General features: G+C 45.2%; 2 protein-coding genes across 16 annotated transcripts in view; one reads left to right on the forward strand and one right to left on the reverse strand.

The window, feature by feature from the left end:
- On the reverse strand, positions 1–19,938 carry POLR1E (RNA polymerase I subunit E). The gene is given in 16 exon segments (XM_083481818.1): positions 1–288; positions 1,194–1,325; positions 3,310–3,391; positions 5,550–5,683; positions 6,808–6,904; positions 7,742–7,849; positions 9,172–9,316; positions 10,286–10,341; positions 14,074–14,159; positions 14,995–15,071; positions 16,703–16,806; positions 17,702–17,887; positions 19,485–19,524; positions 19,526–19,540; positions 19,542–19,607; positions 19,610–19,938. Coding segments are annotated over 16 exon segments (1,770 nt in total). The 5' UTR covers positions 19,904–19,938; the 3' UTR covers positions 1–140.
- The window catches only part of ZBTB5 (zinc finger and BTB domain containing 5), a 10,505-nt gene continuing 5,034 nt past the window's right edge, over positions 19,593–25,063 (forward strand). The window contains exons 1-3 of one of the 15 annotated variants that reach the window (XM_083481753.1): positions 20,067–20,383; positions 21,001–21,377; positions 22,120–22,165. In XM_083481753.1, the coding sequence (XP_083337879.1) occupies positions 21,320–21,377; positions 22,120–22,165 (104 nt within the window). In that variant the 5' untranslated portion in view covers positions 20,067–20,383; positions 21,001–21,319. Of the gene's footprint in view, positions 19,820–20,059; positions 20,384–20,500; positions 21,378–22,119; positions 22,166–23,026; positions 23,208–25,063 lie in introns of those variants that run through there. The other 14 variants (XM_083481752.1, XM_083481757.1, XM_083481751.1 and 11 more) reach the window with 14 other exon arrangements.

Consider the following 25,063-nt stretch of genomic DNA (forward strand, 5'->3'; position numbering starts at 1 on the left):
TGTCGGTCTAATCCTTTATTAAGGCCTTGTCCAGTTCAAGAAGGTGCTCAGTTGCAACAACTGGAAGACCAATTCATTCCTTCAGCCTGGTGTGACACTGTAGAACAGTCAGGGCTTGACAAAAGAGTGACAGTCGCCATTTAGTTCGCCTTGCGTTTCCTTCCGCCTGATGGCATTTTGTACACAGGCAAGGGCAGAGACAGTGTCCCCAGTTTGTGTTCATCCAATCCAGAGAGGCTTTTGCTTTTGGAGATCTTCAGCCTCATTGCCTTGGCAATGTCGAGTATCCTGACAGGAGAAAATAAAAGATGCATGTAAAGAGACCGATTTACTCATATTTGTGTTCCACCACCTTCACATTGTTAGCCTTGTCTCTAAGGCCAAACACCCAGCAACAGAAAGAAGGGGGTAACTTATCCTTCCCTGCTTCTGGTGCAACGGGACACTGTGACGGAAGCCAGAGCGCACGGAAACGCCGTTTACCTTCCCGCTGGAGCGGTACCTATTTATCTACTTGCACTTTGACGTGCTTTCGAACTGCTAGGTTGGCAGGAGCTGGGACAGAGAAACGGGAGCTCACCCCGTCACACAGATTCGAACCGCCGACCTTCCGATCGGCAAGCCCAAGAAGCTCAGTGGTTTAGACCGCAGAGCCACCCGCATCTTTGTAAGCTGTTCTGAGAGACACTTCCGGCTGAAAACTCTGATAAAGAAAATCTTCACTTTTCAAAAAAAATTCCCTTATCTGGATCAGAAGATAATAGGCCTTGGGGGTTTCCAGCTGTAATGCTTTAGGGGATACGAAAAAAAGGTTTACAAATGGGTAAAAGCTTAATGGTAAGGATTTGCTGAACTAACAAATTGAAGTGGAATACAAAGAAGGGAGGTATGAGGAGGCCTGGGGAAATAAGTATAAGGAAGATATGTTATGGAAAACTATTTGTTTTTTAACTGTTTTTATGCTGTATTTTGTATTTTTATTATTATTTTTTTCATTTTCATTGTTATATTTTAAAAAACTTTAATAAATATCTTTAGGGGGAAAAACAACAGAAGATAATAGGCCTTGAGACCAACACTGAAATCAATGGTGGGGTGTGGAAAGAGAGTCTTTTTAAGGTTCTCCAGGAAGCACTGGAGATGCTACAGAAGCCATGAAGGACTCGCATGAGCACAGTCAAGGTTAACCTCACCTGGAATCCCGCATTTTCAGGTCCCGCTGTAACACTGTCAGGTCTGTTTGGAAGTTGTTAATATGCAAAGCCAGCGCTATGGCATAGGCCGTAATCTTCACTTTCATGGAAGCAGAAACTTGATTCTGTAGCCTAAGACACCAAAAGAGGAGAGGGTGAATCAGGGCAGTGTACACCCTACAGGCCAACCCACAATCAGAACAAACGGAAGACCTTCACCATAAAAAAAAACTTACATTCCGGGACGAAATATGAATTCTGCAGCTGCAAATTGGAATCATTTCCCCCATTTTGCATAAATGTTCAGCAGTTTTTACTTCTTTACTTCATTTGCTCTATGCTTTGTCCCGAAGTGTGAAATCTTGGCCCACATACAGGCCTGAGTACATCATGGCTTGGGGGAAAGTGGTGCTTCTTACCAGGGTGGTATTTTAAGATAAGCAGCAAGTTACGCTTTGTATGAACCAGAGCAAGGTATATCTGATGATTCATAGCATTCGTCAGGTGCAGAATTTAGCTTCTGGAGTACTTCCTTCCTTTCCTTTTTTTTCTAAAAAAAGCAAGACCCAGACTCCCAAGGATGCAGCCAATGTGTGGTGAGATCTCTGAAGCCACGAAGGGATGCTAAAGATTTCCACAGGTCAGGGAGTCGAGCATCTACACCCTGCAGATCATTTACTCCCCACGACTAACGGAAGCACACTAAATAGATACACATTTGCCTTTTGCCAGCTTCATCTCATTCACCAGCTACAGCCGTTCCTAGAGAAGGATAGCCTATGCGTTGGAAACCTTTGAGGCTGGACTACTGTATTGAGCTCTATGTGGGGCTGCCCTTGGGTTTGGCTCAGAAACTCCAGCTGCTGCAGACTGCAGACACCTGGCCGAGAACGCATGGCACCATTGTTTTTTTAAAAAAAACCTGTACTTGCTGTCCATCTACTACAGAGCCAGGTTTAAAGTCCTTCTATTGATTTACAAAGCCCAGAGCAACTTGAGTCCAGGGTACCTCAGATATTGCCTGAACCCTTATATTCTAGCTCAGTTGCAGAGATCACCTGTAGGAACATTGTTGGGTGTTCCCCGAGTTGGCGAGGCTCATCAGACAACAAGGAATTTAGGAATGAATACCCCCCCACCACCGAAATATATTGCTGTATACAGCTGAAATGCACTGGGAAGGAAGAACACACACACACTTTCTCCTGGAAAGAATTGTTTCGTCCTTGTTGTGTTAGGGTACTGCAAAACCCGGCTTAGCGAGTGACCAAAGCCTAGCCAGTTCAAATTAAGATCAACAAGTTTTGATAGACGTGCAAGGCGAAAGATTTATACGATCTGAGGAGAAACCAGAATGGCAAATGTTTTAACTGATATAACAAGGGTGTCTCTGGATCTTAAATTGAGGCTCATACAACAACAAAATAATATTTAGAATGTACTGGACCTCATTACATTTGTTTAAAAAAGGGCTATCTAAGGTATCTAACTGTTGGAGATACAATAGGGATAATGCTTTTCTAAAACGTAATTTTTTTTCATTGTCCTATATTGAAAGATTTTTAGCAGAAGGTAACTGAAACCATCAACAGAACTGTACAGAACAACCTTATATTTAAAGAGCAAAATATCCTCTTGAATTATATACCCAGCACATGGAACCTTACAAAAGGACAGTATGAGTAGACTCTCCCTGCCCTTACCACAGCAAAAAGACTGATACTGATGAATTGGAAAAATAAAAATGTGGCTCCCTTCTACAATAGAATTGAAGATTTATACAAACTCGCAACATATGAATAATTTGCATATAAAAATGCAGACTTGCCATGGACAAATTCAACGATATTTGGAATCCATTCTTACAAATACTGTAATAGGTTGAGATCTGGTGAAGTACAACAACCACCTTGTAAAATATACAATTTTAGGTTCCTCCCCTCCCCCCTTTGTTTTACCTTCTACACGGGTTCTGTTTCTCTTTTTCCTTTTCTCTTTTTTGTTTGCGTCTCACCATGTTTGGTGCACATAGTTATGCACTTTTTGAACTTTCAATACATATGTTAATTTTAAAAAAATAAATTGAGAGACGTAAGAGCAAAGTAGTATGTTTTACCTGCCGTTGCCAAAGGATAGTGCTGTAAAGTTTTTCACAAGTTGGTTGCTGACAATGAGTGGACAATCGGGTCCCAGTGCAACTAGAACAAGAAGCATTGTAAAGTTAGTTCACCCCCCAAAAACCCCACTTTATCTGGATATATGGCATATATATTGTATATACAAATACTGTAAGGTAGAACCCGGCAGCGCTCACTGCAGAGTTGAGCATGCACATCAAAATGACAGAATGAGCTGTTGGGCATACAACGCAACATCCAGAAAAATCTCAACTTCCATTTTAAAAAATCAAGACATTTGCACCCTCCAGATGTTCATAAAGCAAAGATTGGAACTGAGGGAAGTCGGGGGTGGGTGGGTTATGGGAGGGAGGAAAATGGGGAAAAATTAAGGGTGTGGTGTTTTTGGATAATATGTTTTGTTTAAGTTTCTAATAATTTTATTTTTTTAAAGCAAGACATTCGTCCTTCCAGCTGAAAGTATAAATCTGAAAACAGAAGCCAGTGGAGAGCTCTGTAGGTTCATGGCATGGTTGCTCCTCCCCTTGATTAGCAGATTAAGCCATACAAAACAAGCTTAACTTGCATAAAACTCATACAGGTTGCAAAAATTCCCACCCTGCCAAGTTTCCAGAAAGATCAGCTGGGTCTCCTTAAGAGCAGAAGTTCAACATCTCTACATCTGCGTGTTGTCCACATGCTTCCAAGACCTGCTCAAAGATATCTGCTTAAATCTTTGCACCACAGAACGTCCTGTAGGCTTAAATTACCATTTTGAAATCCACAATAGCTTCATTACCTTTATGTTGTGAAACACTGTGGACATATTGCAGTCAACGTGAACTGGTCACCGGCCATTGCGCTTATTTGCCAGATATTGTATGTGCACAAATGAACAGCAAAAATCAGATTTTGTATACTGCACAGTTGATACAGTGGTACCTCGGTTTTTGAATAGCTTAGTTCACGAACAACTTAGAATTCGAACGCTACAAATCCGGAAGTAGGTGTTCCGATTTGCAAACTTTGCCTTGGAAGCGGAACATGCTCTGTTTTGAGTCCCGAGCTTCCGTCTTTACTGTTGCAATGCTAATTTGCGTCCCCCCATTGCAATTGAAATGGGACGCGGGTGGTGCTGTGAGTTAAACCACAGAGCCTAGGACTTGCCGATCGGAAGGTTGACGGTTCGAATTCCCATGACGGGGTGAGCTCCTGTTGCTCAGTCCCTGCTCCTGCCAACCTAGCAGTTCTAAAGTAAATAGGTACCGCTCCGGCGGGAAGGTAAACGGCGTTTCCGTGCGCTGCTCTGGTTCGCCAGAAGCGGCTTAGTCATGCTGGACACATGACCCGGAAGCTGTACACTGGCTCCCTCGGCCAATAAAGCAAGATGAGCGCCCCAACCCCAGAGTCGGCCACGACTGGACCTAATAGTCAGGGGTCCCTTTACCTTTACCTATTGCAATTGAAGGCTTCCCCTTCCGTCTTTACTGTTGCACTGCCAATTTGCGTCCCCCCCCCCATTGTAATTGCAGTGTTCTGAGGTTATATTTGGAGCTTATATTTGGAGCTTTTGTTTTTGCTATTTATTTTGCGTTTTTGTTTTTGAGGCTTTTTGGGGGGGTTAATTTCTTTTTGTGACTGTGCGGGCTGATTGGGATGGGGAGTGGGGAGAAGCGTCCCGGCAGAGCTCCACAGCCCAGCTGATTTGAGGAGAGATCGCACGCTGGTGTGTGGGGGAGAGCTGCCCGCCTGCCCACCCTGCACCCACCCCAGCCCCTTGGGGGAAGTTGGATATGCCTGATCTACTATACTGTTTTATATATTTTATAGTACAGTATACTTGCTTACATTTTATTGATCAATGGTCTTGTTAGATCGCAAAATTCATGTTAAATTGCTGTTTTAGGGGTTGTTTTTAAAAGTATGAAATGGAGCAATCCGTTTTGCATTACTTTCTATGGGAAAGCGCACCTTGGTTTTGGAACGCTTTGGTTTTGGAACAGACTTCCAGAACGGATTAAGTTTGAGAACCAAGGTACCACTGTATAACTAGCTGCCAAACATGTCAAAAGAGCATGCAAAACGTGACGGCAAAGAGATTTTTTCACACTGCCCATGGCACCTCTGCAGATGAGGTGTGGTTCTCAATGAATCAAAAGCCAAGTGGGTTAAAAGGATTACAGGTGACATGAATTGATTATCTTCCAGGTAAGTAAGAGGTCAAGGAGAGAAATCTTACGTTTCTTTTTAACTACCCTTTGCGAGCTCAGCTTGACAAGACAATCCAAAAACCAAAGACACCGAGCCTTGTGATCACGCTTCTTCTCATCCAGAGGCATGGCCTTAAGTTCATCCAGGACAAAGGAGCAGTATCTAGGGAAGACAGAAGAGGCTGTCATTAGGCCAAAGTACATCTGGCAACAGAAGTAGCTTCTCCGGCTACTGCAAATTAACAGAATTCTGTGTGATTTTAAAAGCAAGCGTAGTCTTACAACAGAAGCCGCCCTGTTAAAACGAAGATATTGGGTTGCGTCCAATGTTAGTCCTTTTCAGAGTAGATCCATTGAAAGAAATGAACTTTCAATGGGTATACTCCAATTAGAATTTACTTTGGACATCATTTACTGTCCTGTGAAACCTACTGTTGCTTGTTTATGCCCTGGCACCATCTATGATTAGGACTAAGAAACACAGATTCAAGAAGCTGGATGGATATCCAGCTCATCGTACCCCTGTAATCATGCCCGCCTGTATAGCGTTCCTCATCCCGCTATGCCGCTCAGTTCCTACCAGGCTATTCCCAATTCCTTTTCTTGTCTTTCAAGAAAGCTTGGTTTATTACAGAAAATAGGAGAGACAGAATATATAAAAATGCTGCCTTTGGCAGCAAAGTTACAGTCTAAGTAGGTAGCAAATTACAATACATAACACACCTTGATTAAAGAGTAAAAGATTCCCTAACTATTCTGAAAGCCTACAGTAGCATGGCATGACAATTTTGCCATAAACCGACACTAGGAGGAGAAAAGGAAAGCATACCTGTCCCCCCCCTCTCTCTCTGTGTGTGTGTGTGTGTGTGTGTAATATTTATTAAATTCTGTTTTACAATTTAGAATATTCATTTAAACAACCTTAAAACGTCAATGACTTTCCCTTCTTCTCTTTCCACTGTTCCTTTTGCATATCATAAATCCCTGCATATTTAACATAAACTAAACCATTCAGTATTCCGTTATTACATCCATCAAAACTTATCTACCCTGTTGAATTTATCTTAATTCTGCCAGCGTTTTCAGCTGTACACAGCTTTCACCCATATATTCAGTAAACATTTTCCAGTCTTCTTTAAATGTATGTTCTTCTTGTTCTCTTATTCTATATGTTAAGACTGCAAGCTGCACGTATTCTGTCAACTTAAGCTGCCACTCTTCTTTGCTTAGCGCAAGGCAGTATTTCAATACTCTCTTTCCTCAGCAAAACGTTAAGACAGCCCATACCTTTTCTCTTCTGCCATTTTGAGGATTTCTTCTGAGGTTACATTCATGAAAGCTGCCGCAGGAGCCTGAAGCGCCTCATATTCAGCAGGTGGAATAACTAGAGCCTTTTTCAGAAAAACAACAACAACACAGCTGGCTTTTGATGACTTCCTAAAGGGTAAAGGGACCCCTGACCATTAGGTCCAGTCATGGCCAACTCTGGGGTTGTGGCGCTCATCTCGCTTTATTGGCCGAGGGAGCCGGCGTGCAGCTTCCGGGTCATGTGGCCAGCATGACTAAGCCGCTTCTGGTGAACCAGAGCAGCACACGGAAACGCCGTTTACCTTCCCGCTGGAGCGGTACCTATTTATCTACTTGCACTTTGATGTGCTTTCAAACTGCTAGGTTGGCAGGAGCAGGGACCGAGCAACGGGAGCTCACCCCGTCACGTGGATTCGAACCACCGACCTTCTGATCGGCAAGTCCTAGGTTCTGTGGTTTAACCCTCAGCGCCACCCGCGATGACTTCCTAGGGTCCTCCAAATGCTAACTGAGGTTTAGCTCCCAGAGGCAGCCCTGCCATGAGGCAAAGTGACGTGAGGTGGGACATAATTAAGAATGGCAGCCAGCCCATCAGGACTGCACCACCCCCATTCATTTCAGCTAGGCACATGTAGAACTTTCTAATTAGTGGGGAAAGACAAAATGCTACCATCGTACCATTTCCCACTAAAATTGAGCTTCTGAAATCCCCAAGGCATTAGTCCGCTCTTTCTTACCAGGCCCAAAGAGATCCAACTTGTAAGTCTAACAGGCTAATAAGCCATCTGTGATTGAACTAGGAATGCTCCCAGCACACACACTTTCTCTTCTCCTGCCCCGTGACACTGAAGCCTATTCCTTTACATTAAGGTTGGGTTCTGCCCACATTGCAATGCAAGCTTATAAAGGATACTGTCCTCGAGCTTGTAGACATCCTCCGGTCTGCCAGCATCTTCGTGGCATGGGGGAAGAACGAGAGAGACATCGGCCTTATCGCCCTCTGCCGCATCGCTGACCAAAGCTATGAAAGCAAACGGAATGTTATCCCGAGAAGCAGGGAGAATATGCAACACAGAAATGCAACAGCTGCAACAGCCACCGTGGTCTGCCAGTGCATTGGCTCCGAACTAATGCGAATGCGCAGTGAGCATGCAGCCTGTAGTTCTGGTGACCATGAGCAATTTGGGTATGAGTGGTTGATTGGGCAAGGTATAAATAAAATAAAATAATAATAATAATTATGATGATGTGTGGAGGACTCCCTGGTCCTAAATGGGGAATGGGATAACTGTGCCACTGAAAGACCAGGTGTGCAGCCTGGGAGACATTTTGGACTCACAGCTGTCCATGGAGGTGCAGGTCAATTCTGTGTCCAGGGCAGCTCTCTACTAGCTCCATCCGGTATGCAGGCAGACTGTCTTGCCAGAGTGGTGCATGCTCTAGTTATCTCCCGCTTGGACTACTGCAATGTGCTCTACATAGGGCTACCTTTGAAGGTGACCCGGAAACTGCAATTAATCCAGATTGTGGCAGCTAGACTGGTGACTGGGAGTGGCTGCCGAGACCATATAACACCAGTCCTGAAAGACCTCCCAGTACGTTTCTGAGCACAATTCAAAGTGTTGGTGCTGACCTTTAAAGCCCTAAACGGCCTCAGCCCAGTATACCTGAAGGAATGTCTCCACCCCAATCGTTCAGCCCGGACACTGAGGTCCAGCTCCGAGGGCCTTCTGGCCGTTCCCTCACTGTGAGAAGTGAAGCTACAGGGAACCAGGCAGAGGGCCTTCTCAGCAGTGATGCCCGCCCTGTGAAATGCCCTCCCATCAGATGTCAGGTAGTTGCTTATCTCCTTGACTTTTAGAAGACATATGAAGGCAGCCCTGTTTAGGGAAGTTTTTAATGTTTGATGTTTTGTTTTGTTGTGTTGTTAATATTCTGTTGGGAGCCACCCAGTGTGTCTGAGGAAACCCAGCCAGATGGGTGGGGGTATAAATAAATAAATTATTATTATTATTATTATTATTATTTGCATGGGTGGTGAAAGAGATGCTATGAAGTGGTTGTGTGAACAGTGTTTATGCTGCCTAATAATTTCCTTTGATTTTTGTCATATAGTTATGGATACGGTTAATACAGATTTGGTTTTTTCTTAACGTAAATAATCAGAACTGTGTTGACTGTATTATCTGTGTGCTTCAACTATGCACTCTGTTTTTTTCTTCTTGTAAACCATGTCTGTTAATAGATCAAATAGATATGTTCAGAGACTGAAATGGACTGTGGGAAATCTATTAGGCAGGCTTGGTGCTCCAATTTTTCTTCTCCAAAGCTGTCGTTACTTACCAGCAACCCCCTTTGTCTCTATAATGTCTTCTGCCGCTTTGGTTACAGCCTTATTCAACACCTCCTTGCCAACTTCATTCATCCTCCGAGAATTCAGGGCTCTTCTCTGCTTGTTGGTTCCAAAGGCTTCAATGCACATATCTATCTGCAAATGCATAATCAAGAAATTGCTGCACCAGCACCACAAGGCTATTCTCACTGGAATAAGTCACAAGGCAAGCTCACTTTGGGGGCAGCTAATAAGGTGCTAATAATAAATCTCGTATTTCAAACCCATTGAAGGTAGTGGAATTATGAGAAGGCAACCAGGGAGTTAAATTATTCCAAATTATCTGGCAAACACTGTTTAAACAAAACATACCCATTCTCTCCCCAGTTACAGCTGGGTCATCTTTTTAGATTCAGCAACATAAAAACAGCGATTTCTAGAAACATTGCTGAAGCAATAATCCACAAAAAACAAACCATTAAACTATGAGCAGACGTATACTATTGCCAGAGATTCTATTGAGATTCTATTGCTAGAATCAAAAACTGTGAAATTGATGGCAGTTGAACACTCCAGGAAGACCCTGTGTGAGGGCAAAAGTAGGAATGAGAGGTCATTTACATACTTTAATAGGAACCTATGAGTCTTTCTGGTAAAGGCAAAGGACTGCTGGACAATTAAAGGTAAAGGTAAAGGTACCCCTAACTGTTGGGTCCAGTCATGACCGACTCTGGGGTTGCGGCGCTCATCTCGCTTTACTGGCTGAGGGAGCCAGCTTACAGCTTCCAGGTCATGTGGCCAGCATGACTAAGCCGCTTCTGGGGAACCAGAGCAGCACACAGAAACGCCGTTTACCTTCCCGCCGGAGCAGTACCTATTTATCTACTTGCACTTTGACGTGCTTTCGAACTGCTAGGATGGCAGGAGCAGGGACTGAGCAACGGGAGCTCACCCCGTTGCGGGGATTCAAACCGCCGACCTTCTGATCAGCAAGTCCTAGGCTCTGTGGTTTAGACCACAGCGCCACCCGCATCCAGTCAAAGGTGACTATAGGGTTGCAGCGCTCATCTCGCTTTCAGGCCAAGGGAGCCAGCATTTGTCCACAGACAACTTTGTAAATTGTACCTTCTCTCGATAGGATTTAGTCAAATATTCTGATAGGTCATCATCAGCTACACCATCTGTTAAAAGAAAAGAAAAGGAGAACATTTAGCAAAATCAGGACTGACAGCCCTCAAAGTCAGTCTGGCCCTGATCCCCACCAACGGGAACCTGAAGCATGGGGAAATGAAAGCATCTACATTACAACACCACGAAGCACAATGAAGCTGTTGTTACAGATCCTCTCATCGAAATGGCTTTCCTGCAGGATCTCTTTGCTCTGCCAATCAGAGGTTAGTGAGAACACCATGTTCTCTTCGGCCAATAAGGGGTTCTAAAGTGCTGTCCAGGAACCAACTTAAACATTCAGAAAAAAGCATGTACTTCACCAGAATTAGGAAGTGCATGTTTTAATATCCTCCCAAATCATAGAATTGTACAGTTGGCAGGTACAGTGAGGGGGGGAAAGTATTTGATCCCCTGCTAAATGTGCCTGTTTGCCCTCTGATGAAGAAATGACCAGTCCATAATTTTAATGGTAGGTTTATTGTAGAGACAGAATAACAACAGGAAAACCCCCAGAAACCCAGAAGACAAAAGTCAGAGACTGAGGTGCATTATAATGAGTGAAATAGGTATTTGATCCCCTATCAAGCAGCCAGATGTCAGGCTACCTGGTATCGTCACTGTATGTAAAGAGCTGAGATTAGAAGCACCTAATGTAAGGGAGAGGTCTTACCTGTAATCCCAGCTTGTTACAGTACCTGTACATAAGACACCTGTCGACAGAGGCAATCAATCCAGCAGATTCCAAAGTAGCCACTGTGACCAAGACATCTAGTTCAACCCCCTGTGATGCAGGAATCTCAACTAAAGCATCCGTGAGAGATGGCCATCCAAACTCTGCTTAAAAACCTCCAAGGAAGCAGAGTCCACCACCTCTCATAGGAATCTGTTTCACAGTCAAACAGCTCTTACGGTCAAAGTTTTTCCTGATATTTAGTCGGAATCTCCTTTCTTGTAACTTGAAGCCATTGGTTTGGGTCCCAGTCCCCACCCTGAGCAAGAGAAGACAGGCTCTCTCTATCTTCCATGTGACAACCCTTTAAATATTTGAAGATGGAGGGACGCGGGTGGCGCTGTGGGTTAAACCACAGAGCCTAGGACTTGCCAATCAGAAGGTCGGCGGTTCGAATCCCCACAACGGGGTGAGCTCCCGTTGCTCGGTCCCTGCTCCTGCCAACCTAGCAGTTTGAAAGCACGTCAAAGTGCAAGTAGATAAATAGGTACCGCTCCAGCGGGAAGGTAAATGGCGTTTCCGTGCGCTGCTCTGGTTTGCTCTGGCTTAATCATGCTGGCCACATGACCCGGAAGCTGTACGCCGGCTCCCTCGGCCAATACAGCGAGATGAGCGCCGCAACCCCAGAGCCGGTCACGACTGGACATAATGGTCAGGGGTCCCTTTACCTTTTATCCTATCTCCTCTCAGTTTTCTCTTCTCCAGGCTAAAAATACCCAACTCCTTCAACCGTTCCTCATAAGGCTTGGTTTCCAGACCCTTGATCACCTTGGTTGCCTGCCTCTGCCCACGTTCCAGTTTATCCTTCTTAAATTGTAGCACACAGAATATTAGCTTGTCTGGGAAACTAGCCTGGAACCCTTGTCCCTCACCTGCTTGCATTGCTCAGGCAGGGAATGTTTGATGTGGAAGGTCCACGTGATTGGTTTGCCACCTGCATTCATGTGTTGGCAGGTTCTCAGCAAGCTTCCAGAAGACCAAAACAAGTCATTCCAATCTTCCAAGCAGTAAGCAGGAAGAAGATACCATGAAGCAACAACTGCTTCTCACATGGCTTGATGCATCTGTGTGAGTGTAATCCATATTTGACCACAGAAACCCATCCCAACACCAAGAGGGCAGGAGTGAGGCAACAGCAGTGTATCTGGGTTTCATTTAAACCAAAAAGTAATACACCAAACCTTGCCTTCTAGCCTGAAACTGCAGGTAATGGCTCCTCATAGGCTGCATGCTTCTCTTTAGCGCTGAACTACACTGTCAACAGTCCCATGTGACACGCCTCTGGCTAGATTGTATTGCTTCACAGTACAGAAGGGAGGGGGAAATCACATACAGTGGTACCTCAGGTTAAGTACCGTATTTTTCGCCCTATAAGACGCACTTTTCCCCCTCCAAAAATGAAGGGGAAATGTGTGTGCGTCTTATGGGGCGAATGCAGGCTCCTTGGCTTCAGCGATAGCAACGCGAAGCCTCCGGAGGCTTTGCGTTGCTTCCGCTGAAGCCAGGAGAGTCTGCTCTTTGAGGCTGGCGGTGGGGGAAAGCAGCGCTTCCCCCATGGCCAGCCCCAGAGGATGGGGGGCAGCGGGAAGGCGCACGTCGCCTTCCCGCTACTCTCCGACCGGGATGGAGGCTGGCGGGGGGGGAGCAGCGCTTCCCCCATCGCCAGCCCCAGAGGATGGGGGGCAGCGGGAAGGCGTGCGACGCCTTCCCGCTACTCTCCAACCCTGCTGCGGGCTTTTGCGAGAGATGGGGGAATTCCCCCACCTCCCACAAAAGCAGGCAAAAGCCGCACGCTCTTTAAAGGAGCTCCGCGGCTTCTGCTGGCTTTTCTAGGAGGTGGGGGAATTCCCCCAGCTCGTAGAAAAGCCCGCAGGAGCCGCGCACCCTTTGAAGAGCGCGTTCTCTTGGGGCTTTTCCCCGAGGAGGGAGAAGGGACTGACTGGCCATTTCAGTCCCTTTTCCCTCCTGGTCGAAAAGCCCGTAGGAGTCGCGCACGGCTCCTGTGGGCTTTTGCGGGAGGTGGGGGAATTCCGCCACCTCCCGCAAAAGCAGGGAGAAGGTCTTGGAGTAGCGCACAGGCTGCGTGCAGCCTGTCCACTGCTCCCAGAGCTGCGGGGGGGAAATCATATTTTTTTCCTTGATTTCCCCCTCTGAAAACTAGGTGCGTCCTATGGGCCGGTGCGTCCAATAGGACGAAAAATACGGTACTTACTTTGTTCCAGAGGTCCATACTTAACCTGAAACTGTTCTTAACCTGAAGCACCACTTTAGCTAATGGGGCCTCCTGCTGCCGCCATGCCGCCGGAGCCCTCTTTCTGTTCTTATCCTGAAGCAAAGTTCTTAAACTGAAGCACTATTTATGGGCTAGCGGAGTCTGTAACCTGAAGCGTATGTAACCCGAGGTACCACTGTACTTGAATGTCTCTCCATTTGAAGAAGAAGAGTTTGGATTTGATATCCCGCCTTTCACTCCTCTTCAGGAGTCTCAAAGCGGCTAACATTCTCCTTTCCCTTCTTCCCCCATAACAAACACTCTGTGAGGTGAGTGGGGCTGAGAGACTTCACAGAAGTGTGACTGGCCCAAGATCACCCAGCAGATGCATGTGGAGGAGCGGGGAAGCGAACCCGGTTCCCCAGATTACGAGACCACCGCTCATAACCACTACACCACCCTGGCTCTCTTCATATTAAAGGAATCCTGCACACAGAAAAGTCGCATTTGAGGGAAAAGTATTCCTTACTAGCCTTTCTCCCTGACAGGCTAGGTTTTTATTTTTAACACGCAACAGCATTCAAGCCAGAACAATCCGGCAAGGAGTGTGTCATACAGTTGGGGTGATGATGCAGCTTGCTTCTTAGAAAGCCCCAACTTTTTCTTTGAGAACCGCAATCAAAATGCAACCTAGACAACATTCAGTATAAATTACCTGACTCTGTGTTAGTACAGGCCACCAGGAATATAAGCAGTGCCCCTCAAATCCACTATAAATATGAAGAAGCATATTTTACCCACCTGAAATCAATGGCTGCATGTTGAATAACTCTGCATTATAGACTTCCATTTGTCCAGAGTTCTTGTCTAATACACCAACAAAGTATCTAATGGAAGAGATAATATTTAATCTCAAAAGCTAGCTGGCTGTACTATTTTTTCCTAGTTTAGTAATAGCTAGCACATTGCATTGGGAGGACATCTTTTGTTTTCTACAGCAATTGTAGCCGTTAGCCAGACTTATTATTTTAGCGGTTTTTGTGTCTATGTAAGAATAGTATTTATTACTTGAAATCACTGTACTGTAAGCCTCCTTAGGACCTGATTCTGTGGCAAAAGGCTGGCTAAAATTATTATTTGGTTCTTCAGCTTTACTTACTTTCATCTTCCTCCCTGTCCCTGCTCCCTTTTGTATTGCAACCATTATACTAAAAGCCATTATTTTCAACTGTGAACCACCTTCAATCAATGCATTGGCAGAAAGGCAACATATAAATGTTGCAAACAGAATAATGAAACAGGCAATTAGCCAATAAACAAACAAACCCACAAGAAGCAATAAAGGGAGCAATTGAATAATAATCTAAATTGGTGGACCCCTAAACTTGCAAGGCTCTTTACATTTGTCACTTCCATTGGTAATTTACCAAGGGGCTGGGAACTATTGAATAAATATAAGCATTGTTATGGTATTATGCTCTAAGACATGCATAGTTATCTGATTTTATAGTCTATGGTATCTGTAGTTTATGAAACGGAGCACATATTTGTCTTTGTGACTCAAAAACACTCTGTTTAAATGTTAAGAAACAAAGATTGCTATCTTGAACCAATTCATACTTACAATCTCATAAACATTTACAACCAGCATTGTGCTGACAGTCTAAAGAAAGCAAACATACTGCTATACTCATGCATTTTAGACAGCTTCACAAATTATACCTGCATGGAGTCCTGCTTTTCATAGCTCCTGTGCTAAAGTTATTTCCTACATAAGAGAGTCTTTCTGTTTCCGCATTCTAAACAGGAAGGAAGAAAAGAAAGAGTGAGTTCTGGGTGCAGGTTTTCTAGGTGAAAGCGGATTTCCACACTGGGTTAAATACTCCTGAAAGCGCCATTTTTTCCCACCTCAGAATGGGGATTTGCTAACCTCAAGACTGTCAAAGTCCCAAATAAACGATAACACACGTGGTTGCACAGTAATCAAACACATGATTTTCTCCTGTTTCACCTTTCCTTCCAGCTAGAGGCTTACTGAGTCCAGTCAGAAGAAGACTAGCTGGAAAGATATACAACTTTTGTTGCCCCGGCACTGTAAAGCGGTAGCAATACGGAGCCAGCTGTTCTCCCTCCTTGGGCCAGGTTGTACCCATAGGCTGCCAATCCCTGACTCTTAGTCAACGTAATAAATAAGTTTGTTTAAAGAAAACTTTAAATTTTTGACAAAAATGGCATTGGCAAGAGAACTGCCAGTACCTAGCACCACCGATGCCATGGGCCCTTTCTTAGGCAGCCACCTTCCACACAAAAAAACAATCACAGGTTCTGTTATTTTCCTGTGGGTTTTAGATTTTGTAGGCCTCGCTCCAGAGGTAGCATTATTATCCATTTACGATGGGGTGGAAAGTTCTCAACCTGTGAAGGACTTGCTCACCAATTTATTGACAGCTGCACAAATTATGATAGCTAGGAAGTGGAAGGGGCAAGCAGAATATAAAATGGAAGAATGGTATAAAGAGGCGTGGGATATCGCTATTAATGATAAATTAACATGTGCCATTAAGGTAAGATGGGGAAGATGCAGGAGGAATGATTTTGAGAAGATATGAAGGGTGTTTGTAGAACAGTTAAAATGGAAAGGGGTCAAACCATCGCAAGAGGTGTTGAAATTTTGGGAGGTTGGAATGGTCTTGGGGGTGGGGTGCACATTTTTATTCTTATTCATTTCTTCCTCCCACCACACTCTCAAAATCTGCTCCAAAACCTTGAAGGATTTTCTGCAGCAGAGAGAAAAGGAAGCGGAAGTCCCATCACATCCACTGACAATACTAGAAATTGCCCTGAGAATTGCATTTTCCCAATGAGGGAACGTTGACATGGGTGAGCTAGAAAAATCAGTCAAAAACGAGATTTTGGGAAATTGCAACTTGTCCCACTGACCCTTTGTTATGGTGGGAGAAAATGTACCTCCAGATACGGTCTTTTCTATACAACTATTAAGATTTGCAGGCTCATGTATTACCACCATGTTCAAACAAATAGCACAGTAATGGCAATATGTGTGCGTACATGAATCAATTCCTTTTAACACATCTTAAGATGTGGCCTAATAAGCACAGCTGTGGTTTTTTAAAAGTATTATGAAGTCGCGTTTCAGGATCTCAGATCTTACCCTGGGCAGCATTCCCAACTTCCTATCACTGGAATATAACAGAAATGTTATGGTTGAGGCCTTTCCCAGCGGCCAAAGAGATTATTACAAAGAAAGCCTCATGATAAAACCACCGGAGCCCTACATAAACCTCTGAAAGCTTAATAAAGGAAAAGCAGAATGTACAGAATGTATAAAACTAATAATAAAAACAAACAAACACATATACAGTTCCACAGAAACATAAAACAGAACCTGTATTAAGGGAATGTCACTTACCAACATTCGTTTATTTTTCTTTTTGGGGTTATTGGTGTCTTTGTTTCTGTACAAGGTAAAATTCATATTTTCCGAACTCTTCAACTTCCCATTTGTAAACTGAACTGTAAGCAAATGGTGAGAACAAACCAATGAGTCTAGAGTAAGAGAAAGGGTGGGGAAGAAACACAGTAATAATATAAGAGGTAAAAAGGTAAAGGACTCCTGGATGGTTAAATCCACACAAAGGTGACTGTGGGGTGAGTGCTCAACTTGCTTTTCAGGCCAAGGGAGCCAGCGTTTGTCCACAGACAGCTTTCCGGGTCATGTGGCCAGCATGACTAAACCGCTTCTGGCGCAACGGAACACTGTGACGGAAGCCAAAACGCACAGAAATGCCGTTTACCTTCCCACCACAGCAGTACCTATTTATCTACTTGCACTGGTGTGCTTTCGAACTGCTGTTGGCAGGAGCTGGGACAGAGCAACGGGAGCTCACACCATCGCACAGATTTGAACCAACAACCTTCTGATTGGCAAGCCCAAGAGGCTCCATGGTTTAGACCACAGCACCGCCCGCATCAATATAATATAATAAATATTATATAAAAGGACAACACAGCACAAGATTTGGCATTCTTATACCTATTGAAAGAACAGGGCTTGAAGAGGCTTAATTTTATTTTATTTTTAACTGTGTCCAACATCGAAGGTCATGCCGCAACGCCAAACCACACTCACGGAAGAACATCTTCGTAACCTTCCTGCCCAATGCTAACGCAACCCTTGATCGCGACTCTTGGTCCTAATCCTTTCAATCGGTTTTCTATCTCCATTTTCACCTGCCCAGGAGGGAAGCTCACCTGCCGGCTGCCCTAGGGGCGCCGAGAGTCGAGCAAATGCACGCCAGATCTCCTGCACGCTGCCAAGCTACACATTCCCACGTGGAGCAGAGGGAGGCGGAAAAGTTATCATCGCAGGGTGCAAGAGCATTGCCTCCGGCTTCTCCCTCCTTCTTACCGAGCGGAGCGCGCTGTTCCTCCTGGGGATCCCCCCGGTAGCACCACCTGGCCTCGGCTGCCATGGCAAAACACGCAAGATCTCCCGGGTCTCCCGGTTGATGTTCCTCCAGCGTCCAGGAAGAGGAGGAGTGATCTGACTCGAGCTTCTTCCGCCTGTGCTGCTCCCTTAAGCCTCTCTCGCCACCTGCAGACGGGAAAGAGCCACTGAACTGGCAAGAGATTGACTCCAGATCCCTTCCCAAAGGAGATCGCGTTCACGTGTAGTTCCTTAGCCCTTCTCGAGGATCCAGGACTCGATTCTGAGATCTTCCGTCGAGTCTTCTTTGCTCGATTCCCAGGACATCATTGTTTCTGGAGAAGACTGGCTTTTTAAAAAGAGCAAACTGCCTTATGGATACAAAAGCTGGCTTGTTTGGGGTACCCCTTGCAGCTTATCATAACTAGCTAAAGAAAAAATAAGTTGAAGTATATAAATCTGCATCATTTCTATAGGTTGTGTTGCGGCATTCAGCTTTTCTGCGTGGATTTTTAAACATCTCTAGTCCTGATTATATAAAGACCATTTTATAAGTTGCTTTTAAAGCCAGACCAAGGGAAAGACCAAAAACCACTTGAAGCAAAACAGTTATAATTTACCAAGGAACTTAAAACATATATATTCCTCCACAGGGAAAACTAAAAATTATTTGTTTTTTAACAGCTGCAAGTGTATCATAAATAAGCAGATGACACCCAGCTCTCTCTTTCAGTCCCAGCTTCCCATCCCAAGGAGGAAGCACAGGTTCTTGAAAAAGTGTCTTTTGGATGGATGGGCAAGCTAAAATTTAATCAAGGCATGACAGGAGCACTGTTAGTTGCAGGTTTAGTACTGGTGATCCTGGATTGAGCCTGATCTGAAAGGAACTGCAGTCACTTTTAAGCAACAGGTTTGGAGTCTGGAAGATTTCTTGGACTCAGACGTGCAAATGGATGGCCACAAGTGTTTTACCAACTCCATCTTGCACGGCCCCCCCAAAGTCGATAGGCAATGCCATTCAAATGGTGTCCATGCACCGCAACATGTGATCGATTATGCAGGAGGGCGGGGATTTAGCTGCCCCCCCCCGGCATTTTATTGAAGTTGCCACCCCAGATCTTGCATGTCAATAGCTCGCTTTCCTGGAGAAATTTGACCTGATCTCCGCCAGTCCTGTTCCTGTCATCTCCAGGATTGCTTACATTAATGCGCTTTACAAGGATCTACTCTTGAAGACAAAAGCTACAACTGATCTGGAATGCAGCTGCGGAGATTCTTGACAGAAGCTGTAAATAGTTTGAGTTTTATTATTAATTATATTATCTTCGCAAGCCAGCTTGTGTACCGTGTTTAAAAAGGCAGGGTATAAATAACTCAAGTTGTGGCAGAATATACTCAATTTTTTGATATTTTTTTATTAATTTTCAATTACAATCCAATAGCCTCATTATAACAATACCAAATTATAATACAATTACTAATACCAATCATAGAATATACTCAATATAACAGGCACGGATACCCAGCTGACATCTTTAGCTGTTTATAGTGTTAATTTTGAAGTTTGTGGACACGCAACAGCCGCTAAATTATAAAGCGAGTCAAACGGGGATGCGCAAGAGCCATATCTTTCTCCGCTTCGCACTGAATTCTCAGTAAGTTAAGTGTCTGCGTCCTGTCCAATCACCGAGCCGTTTGTTGGGGGAATCCCGCCCCTCTCCTCGCATGCTCCCAATCCGTTTTCGCAACCAGCCCGAACGCCCACCCCATTGGCCGAAGCCCAAGCATGGGTAGCAGCTAGCCGTTGGCGACGGTTCGGCCGCTCAACGGGTTCTGGGTTGCCGTCTGAGGGAGCGACGTCACTTCCGCCCGGAATCCGCTGAGGGGGGGAGGGAGAGAAAAGCGCAGCCATTCGGCGAAGGCGGAGACTCGGCGGACGGCTGAGCCCGCCCCTCTCCCGCCTCTGAGGAGCGGAAGGAAGGACAAGCGGGCAGCGCCAGAGCCGAGAACAACGGGCGTCCCTCCCTCCCGGAGATACGGGGGCTCGGGACGGGAGGGGACCGTCGACGCCGACGCCGCCCTCCCCTCCCCCCCGCCCAGGTGAGGGAGGCCGCGAGAGCAGGAGGGAAACGGCCGTTGGGCGCGCGCGCTCCCGCGTGCTGCGCCGTGATTGGGCCGCGACATGCGAGGGTCTGTGGGGGGAGCGCGCGAGGGAGGGGCGTGGCGGGCGGCGGCGGGCGCGCAGCCTCGCCATTGGCTGCGGGGCGCGCGGCGGGGGTGGGGCGAGGCGAGGCGTGCTGCGGTTGGGTGGCCGCGGGGTCGCGGGAGGTGTGTGTGGGGGGGGGAGGGGTGGGTTGGTTGGTGTTCCTTCGCGAGCACGCGCACGTGAGGAAGCCCGTTGAGGGCGGTTGGCCGAGAGCGCCCGGTACGGCTTGCTTTGCATCCCCTCAGCGCGGCCTGTTTCAGAGGAAAGGAGCGGGAGGGGGGGCGGGGCGGGCTCTTTCGGGGCAGGTGCGCATGCTCCGTGGTGGTCCGAGGGGCGGCGTGATTCCGTGACAGACGTTGGCTGGGCTGTCAACGGAGAGGGAGCGCGAGGTTCCTGCCGCCACGCCCCCTCTCTCCCCTCCTCCCTCCTCCCTCCCGGCGAGGGCGGGGCATGGACTGGTGAGTGGCCTGTGGGGAGGGGCGCCTCCTGCCCTAGACGGGGGGGGGGCTGCCCCAGTTCTCTCTCATCGGCCCGCTTTGCATAGGCCTAACTGACTGGGGGTGGCTGTGTGGGAGGGAGGGGGCTGCACTTGAGAGCCTCCATTGTGTCGCTCTTCTGCCCTTTGAAGGGAGGGGGCTGTGAAACGTTTAGTGTTTGGGTTTTGTTTTTTAAAAAAATCATTCCTCGAACGAATGCTAATTTAGAAAGGCAGGATCTCAACAGATGCATGAAATCAAGTGTCTTCTTTGGCGATCACTTGTAGCCAAGTCAGATTGTCTTCCATGAACATGATTCTGTAAGTGGAGGCCAATTCTGGATCCACACGTCCTTCCATAGGTTTCCAGGTGGGGGTTGATCACAGTGATGAAGCCAAGTGTGCCTTCCTCTTAGCACCTTTCTCCCTTTCCTACCGAGTTCAAGTGTCTTCAAAACCCATGACACCTTTGGTAAAGGCTGTTCAGGACACAGTCGTCTTTGAACACTTCGCAGAAAAAGCTTGAATTGGGGCAGGGGAGTTGGCAGGCCTAATTTCAAGTGGGCTCGGGTGCCTTGTAACGTCGTCTTTCTCTTGCAGTTCATAAGGGCATGGCGGGGCTATAAATAGGCCAGCGTGGTCCTTGTGAAAACAAGTCTCGGGACCCAATGCTGACATCAGCTTGCAGTGTGTTCAGTCCTTTGGAAAGAGCGGCACTTTACTCTTAACTTTCGTTTGCCCTGCTGAATAAAAGATACAGGAGCCATCCCAGATTCCTTTGCATGAAGTAACTAAGTATTGGTGCTGCTGCCTTTGAAAAGAGCCCTCTGTTCTACTGCCATTATCCAAGAAGACAGGCATAGTTGCATTCTGTTCTAGAACTGTCCACGCATCTATTTCAATTGTGGAAAGACACCAGATGAGACTTCAGGGATTGTCAGGTGTGGACTTATGCCGAGGTACCCAAGAACCAGTTGGTAACTATAAATCTTCAATAGTTTTGTCATGGGGGTACAGTGGTGCCTCGCAAGACGAAAAGAATCCGTTCTGTGATTCTCTTCGTCTAGCGGTTTTTTCGTCTTGCGAAGCAAGCCCATTGACGGATTAGCGCTATTAGCGGCTTTTAGCGGCTTATCAGCTTATCGGATCAGCTGATAAGCGGCTTAGTGGCTTAGAAAAAGGGGGGGAGGGGGAAAACCCGCAGGAACTCGCAAGACATTTTTGTCTTGCGAAGCAAGCCCATAGGAGATTCGTTTTGCGAAGCATCTCCAAAACGGAAAACTCTTTCGTCTAGCGAGTTTTCCGTCTTGTGAGGCATTCGTCTTGCGGGGCACCACTGTATTTTGGATGTAAAGGTCTCTTTTCATCTAGGACTGAAACTATTTCAGAATAATTTCTGCTGTGTTGCCTCTTTCCTCTGACATGTTGTCCATAAACATACTACTTCTTGGAAATTCTTTATGAAATTAAGTTCTTATCACTGAATGTCAGTTGCAATTTGCAACATAAAAAGTCACTTGAAAAGGAAGCTGCCTTCTAAATCAGACCATTGGTTTATCTAGCTCAAGATTGTATATACTGATTGGCAGCAACTCCTGAGTATTTCAGACACTACCTAGATGTGCTAGGGATCGAACCTAGAACATTCTTTATATAAAACATATACTCTACCATTGAGCCATGGCTCTTCCCCAGCTACTACTAATTCTTTCTTTGCAGGAAGAAAAAGGGAAGAGAACATAATAAACCTTTGGAGCAGAACTTGGTAGTAGTGTGGACACTCTGAGAAAACTGCACAAATATCCTACAAAGAAAATTCTAAATTTTAATGACTTGTTCTTATCATTAAATAGGAACTTGAGTAATGACCTCAAAGACTAGAAAGTATAGAAAACAAATATTCATGTTTTAGCCATGGTGCAGTTCCTGGTGTCTTTAGCTGTAGTTTATCTCGCAAAACAATGAGCAGGGGAAAGCTATTTTCTAAGCTTTTTTATCAGCTTAGAAAATGTGACCCTAAGTTAGTTAGATGCTGGAAGCCACAACAAACTGTAAAATGTGATTGTGTTTTGCTGTTGTAACATAATGTTCTTTTTTAGGGTGACTTTTACTAAGTTTAAACAAGCATGTTTTACATGCTAAGAGCACAATTGATCTCTGGAACTTATATAACCAGGTTCCCTCCATATGTTTTGCATTACAACTCATAGTAGCCTTAGCTAGCACAGCAGATGGTTAGCTAATGTGGTTGTAGTACAAAATATCTGGAGGGCACCAGGTTGGGGAAAAGTGAATTACAGCATATGACAGTTGCACATAGCCAAGTAAGAGTCACTAGCTCACAATTCCTTAGGTTTTTAGCACTCTGAATTATAAATTGAAATGCTTGAAGCACACTTAATCTTAGTAAGAGTCACAAAGCATTCCCCTTTGAGATCTAGCAAGACTAGTTCTCTTACTGTTTTTCCCTAAAGCAGGAGAGTTGAATTTAAAACAGATTAAAGGGCCAAATTCCCTACCCAACAGATGCCCAGAGGCCACATCCACTCCTTTTCATCAAAAATAAGTAATTTTGTACCAAACTGTCCACTCCACCTTTAGGCATCAAATTTTGTCATACTTGCAGCTGGCACAGCTGTTGCATCATCCAGAGGTTGTTCTTGGAGACTTGGCCGCTATTGGAAATGGGATTAGATGGACCTTCTTGCAGAAACCGGCAGAGTACATGGAAGCAGCCACTTGTCATTCCAGATTATGGTCACTGAGTTCCTAGTACCCAATGGAGGAGCATCCCTCAGTTTGTCACAGTATTTCTTTAATTATTCTTACCACTTTGAACTGAGGAAATAATTGGTTTATTCAGTTTTGATTTCTTTTGACATTTTGTTCAGCCTATTAAAAATATTGCCCAATTTGGATTTTGAAATCTTATGAATCAACATATCTGCTTTTTATATTAGATGAAGTTATCAGTAGACTTATTTGTTTGATTCCGTTGGTGCATATGTATTTAACTGAATGTCAGAAGCGGTAAATACTGTATTAGTTATTCATGAATAAGGCCTGGTGAATATTTTCTGAATAAGAACAAAAATGAAACTTAATGATTGGCATAAAGGAAATTGGCCATTTTACCAAAAAATATTTTTACCAGTTGAAAAAAAGACTTCAAACTGGCAGTTTCAAAAAAGGCAATCGAAAGAGAATTTGGTTGTTGTTCTCTGACTTGATGGCAATTTGCTGAGCACTAAAGCCTTTAAAGCTAAGAACTGGCATATTTTGGAACCAAGTAGATGGAGGGGGAAACTTTTTCAAAGGGGAAGGCGGCGGGGAAAACCCCTTTAAAATTTCAGTTTTCAGCTATGCGTATGAATTGTTCTTTTTAAAAAATAATTCAAAATATTTCCAAACTAAAAGAAATTATTTGACTCAATGAAGTATAAGCAACAAGCAGAGAGTATAAGCAGATCTTGAACGGTTCACATTCTTCAGATGCCATAACTAAACCTGTTACCTTTCTTATCAGGATAAGAGCCTCTTTCTAGAAACAGCTGGAAAGTGGGCTTCCATCTTCATGGCCTTGGTTCTCCTCCCTGGGGGTTCCCAACTACCCAAGTGGCTTTAGTAATTGGTCTTCAATGCTCTCTGGCATGCACAAGGGGCATCTGACCACAGGAATTGTCCAGGTTCTGGCACGTGTTGTGGAGTAGAAGCCCACAAGGGCAGTAGAGAGTCAAACCTGTTGTGTGCTGTGTTTCCTGGGCAGCCAGTTCTACTTGCCACTGGCAAACTGCAAAACTGCACTCAATTACTCTCTCTCTCTTGGCTAATCCCAGAATTTATTCAGAGTTGAAGAAATGATTATTAATGAGCAATGACAAATCTAGCCCTAGGGCCAGATTGTACAGCAAACCATGACATAAGACAGGCTTATGTTGGGTCTGCTGAGTGCTGGATAAGGTAACCTGTTGCAGCCCATGCAACTCAAGCTGCTAGTTGTCCTATGGCCTTGTTATATATGCAGCTATTGAGTGTGCTGGGAATTCAGACATTTCTTTTGTGGGTGTTTCATCTGTCTGCTTGCTCAGCTGTTAACATTCCTCCCCTTCTTGGTATCCCCCTGTAATTTCTTTCGACTAATTGCATCTGAGTATTTTGTATAGGTATCTTATAGTTCTCTCCAGCACAGTCACTGCAGTCTAACATTAAATAAGCCACATGCTCCTAAACTGATGCCTTGGACTTGCCCAGCTCTTTTGTATTGCAGTCTAAACTTTGGTTTCCATTTCCAAGCAGAATCCCATTGTGTGTCTCAGGCCTGAAGCCGTTGCATTCACATTCCTACAAACTAAGGAAATCATGTGTATTTCAATATGGTGGTGATAAGTTTTAAAAACAAGCCTAGTACAGGAGCTTCTATTATCAAACGTCTACCGTATTGGCCTGAATATAAGCCACACTTTTGCCCCAAATTCTGACCGTGAAAAGTTAAAGTGCGGCTTATATTTGCAACCTTACAGAATGCAGCCAGGAGTGCAGCAAAGTGGCACCCGCCCTGTGCGTAGTTCCCTGTCCTCTCCCCCAAGGCTGGGAAGGGAGAGAATGAGGAAGGGGAAAGGCCGCCAGCTTATATTTGGGCCAGGCTTATATTTGGGCCAATAGA

The sequence above is a fragment of the Podarcis liolepis genome (assembly GCF_965112155.1).
Source record: "Podarcis liolepis genome assembly, chromosome: 17".
NCBI classification, from domain to species: Eukaryota; Metazoa; Chordata; class Lepidosauria; order Squamata; family Lacertidae; genus Podarcis; species Podarcis liolepis.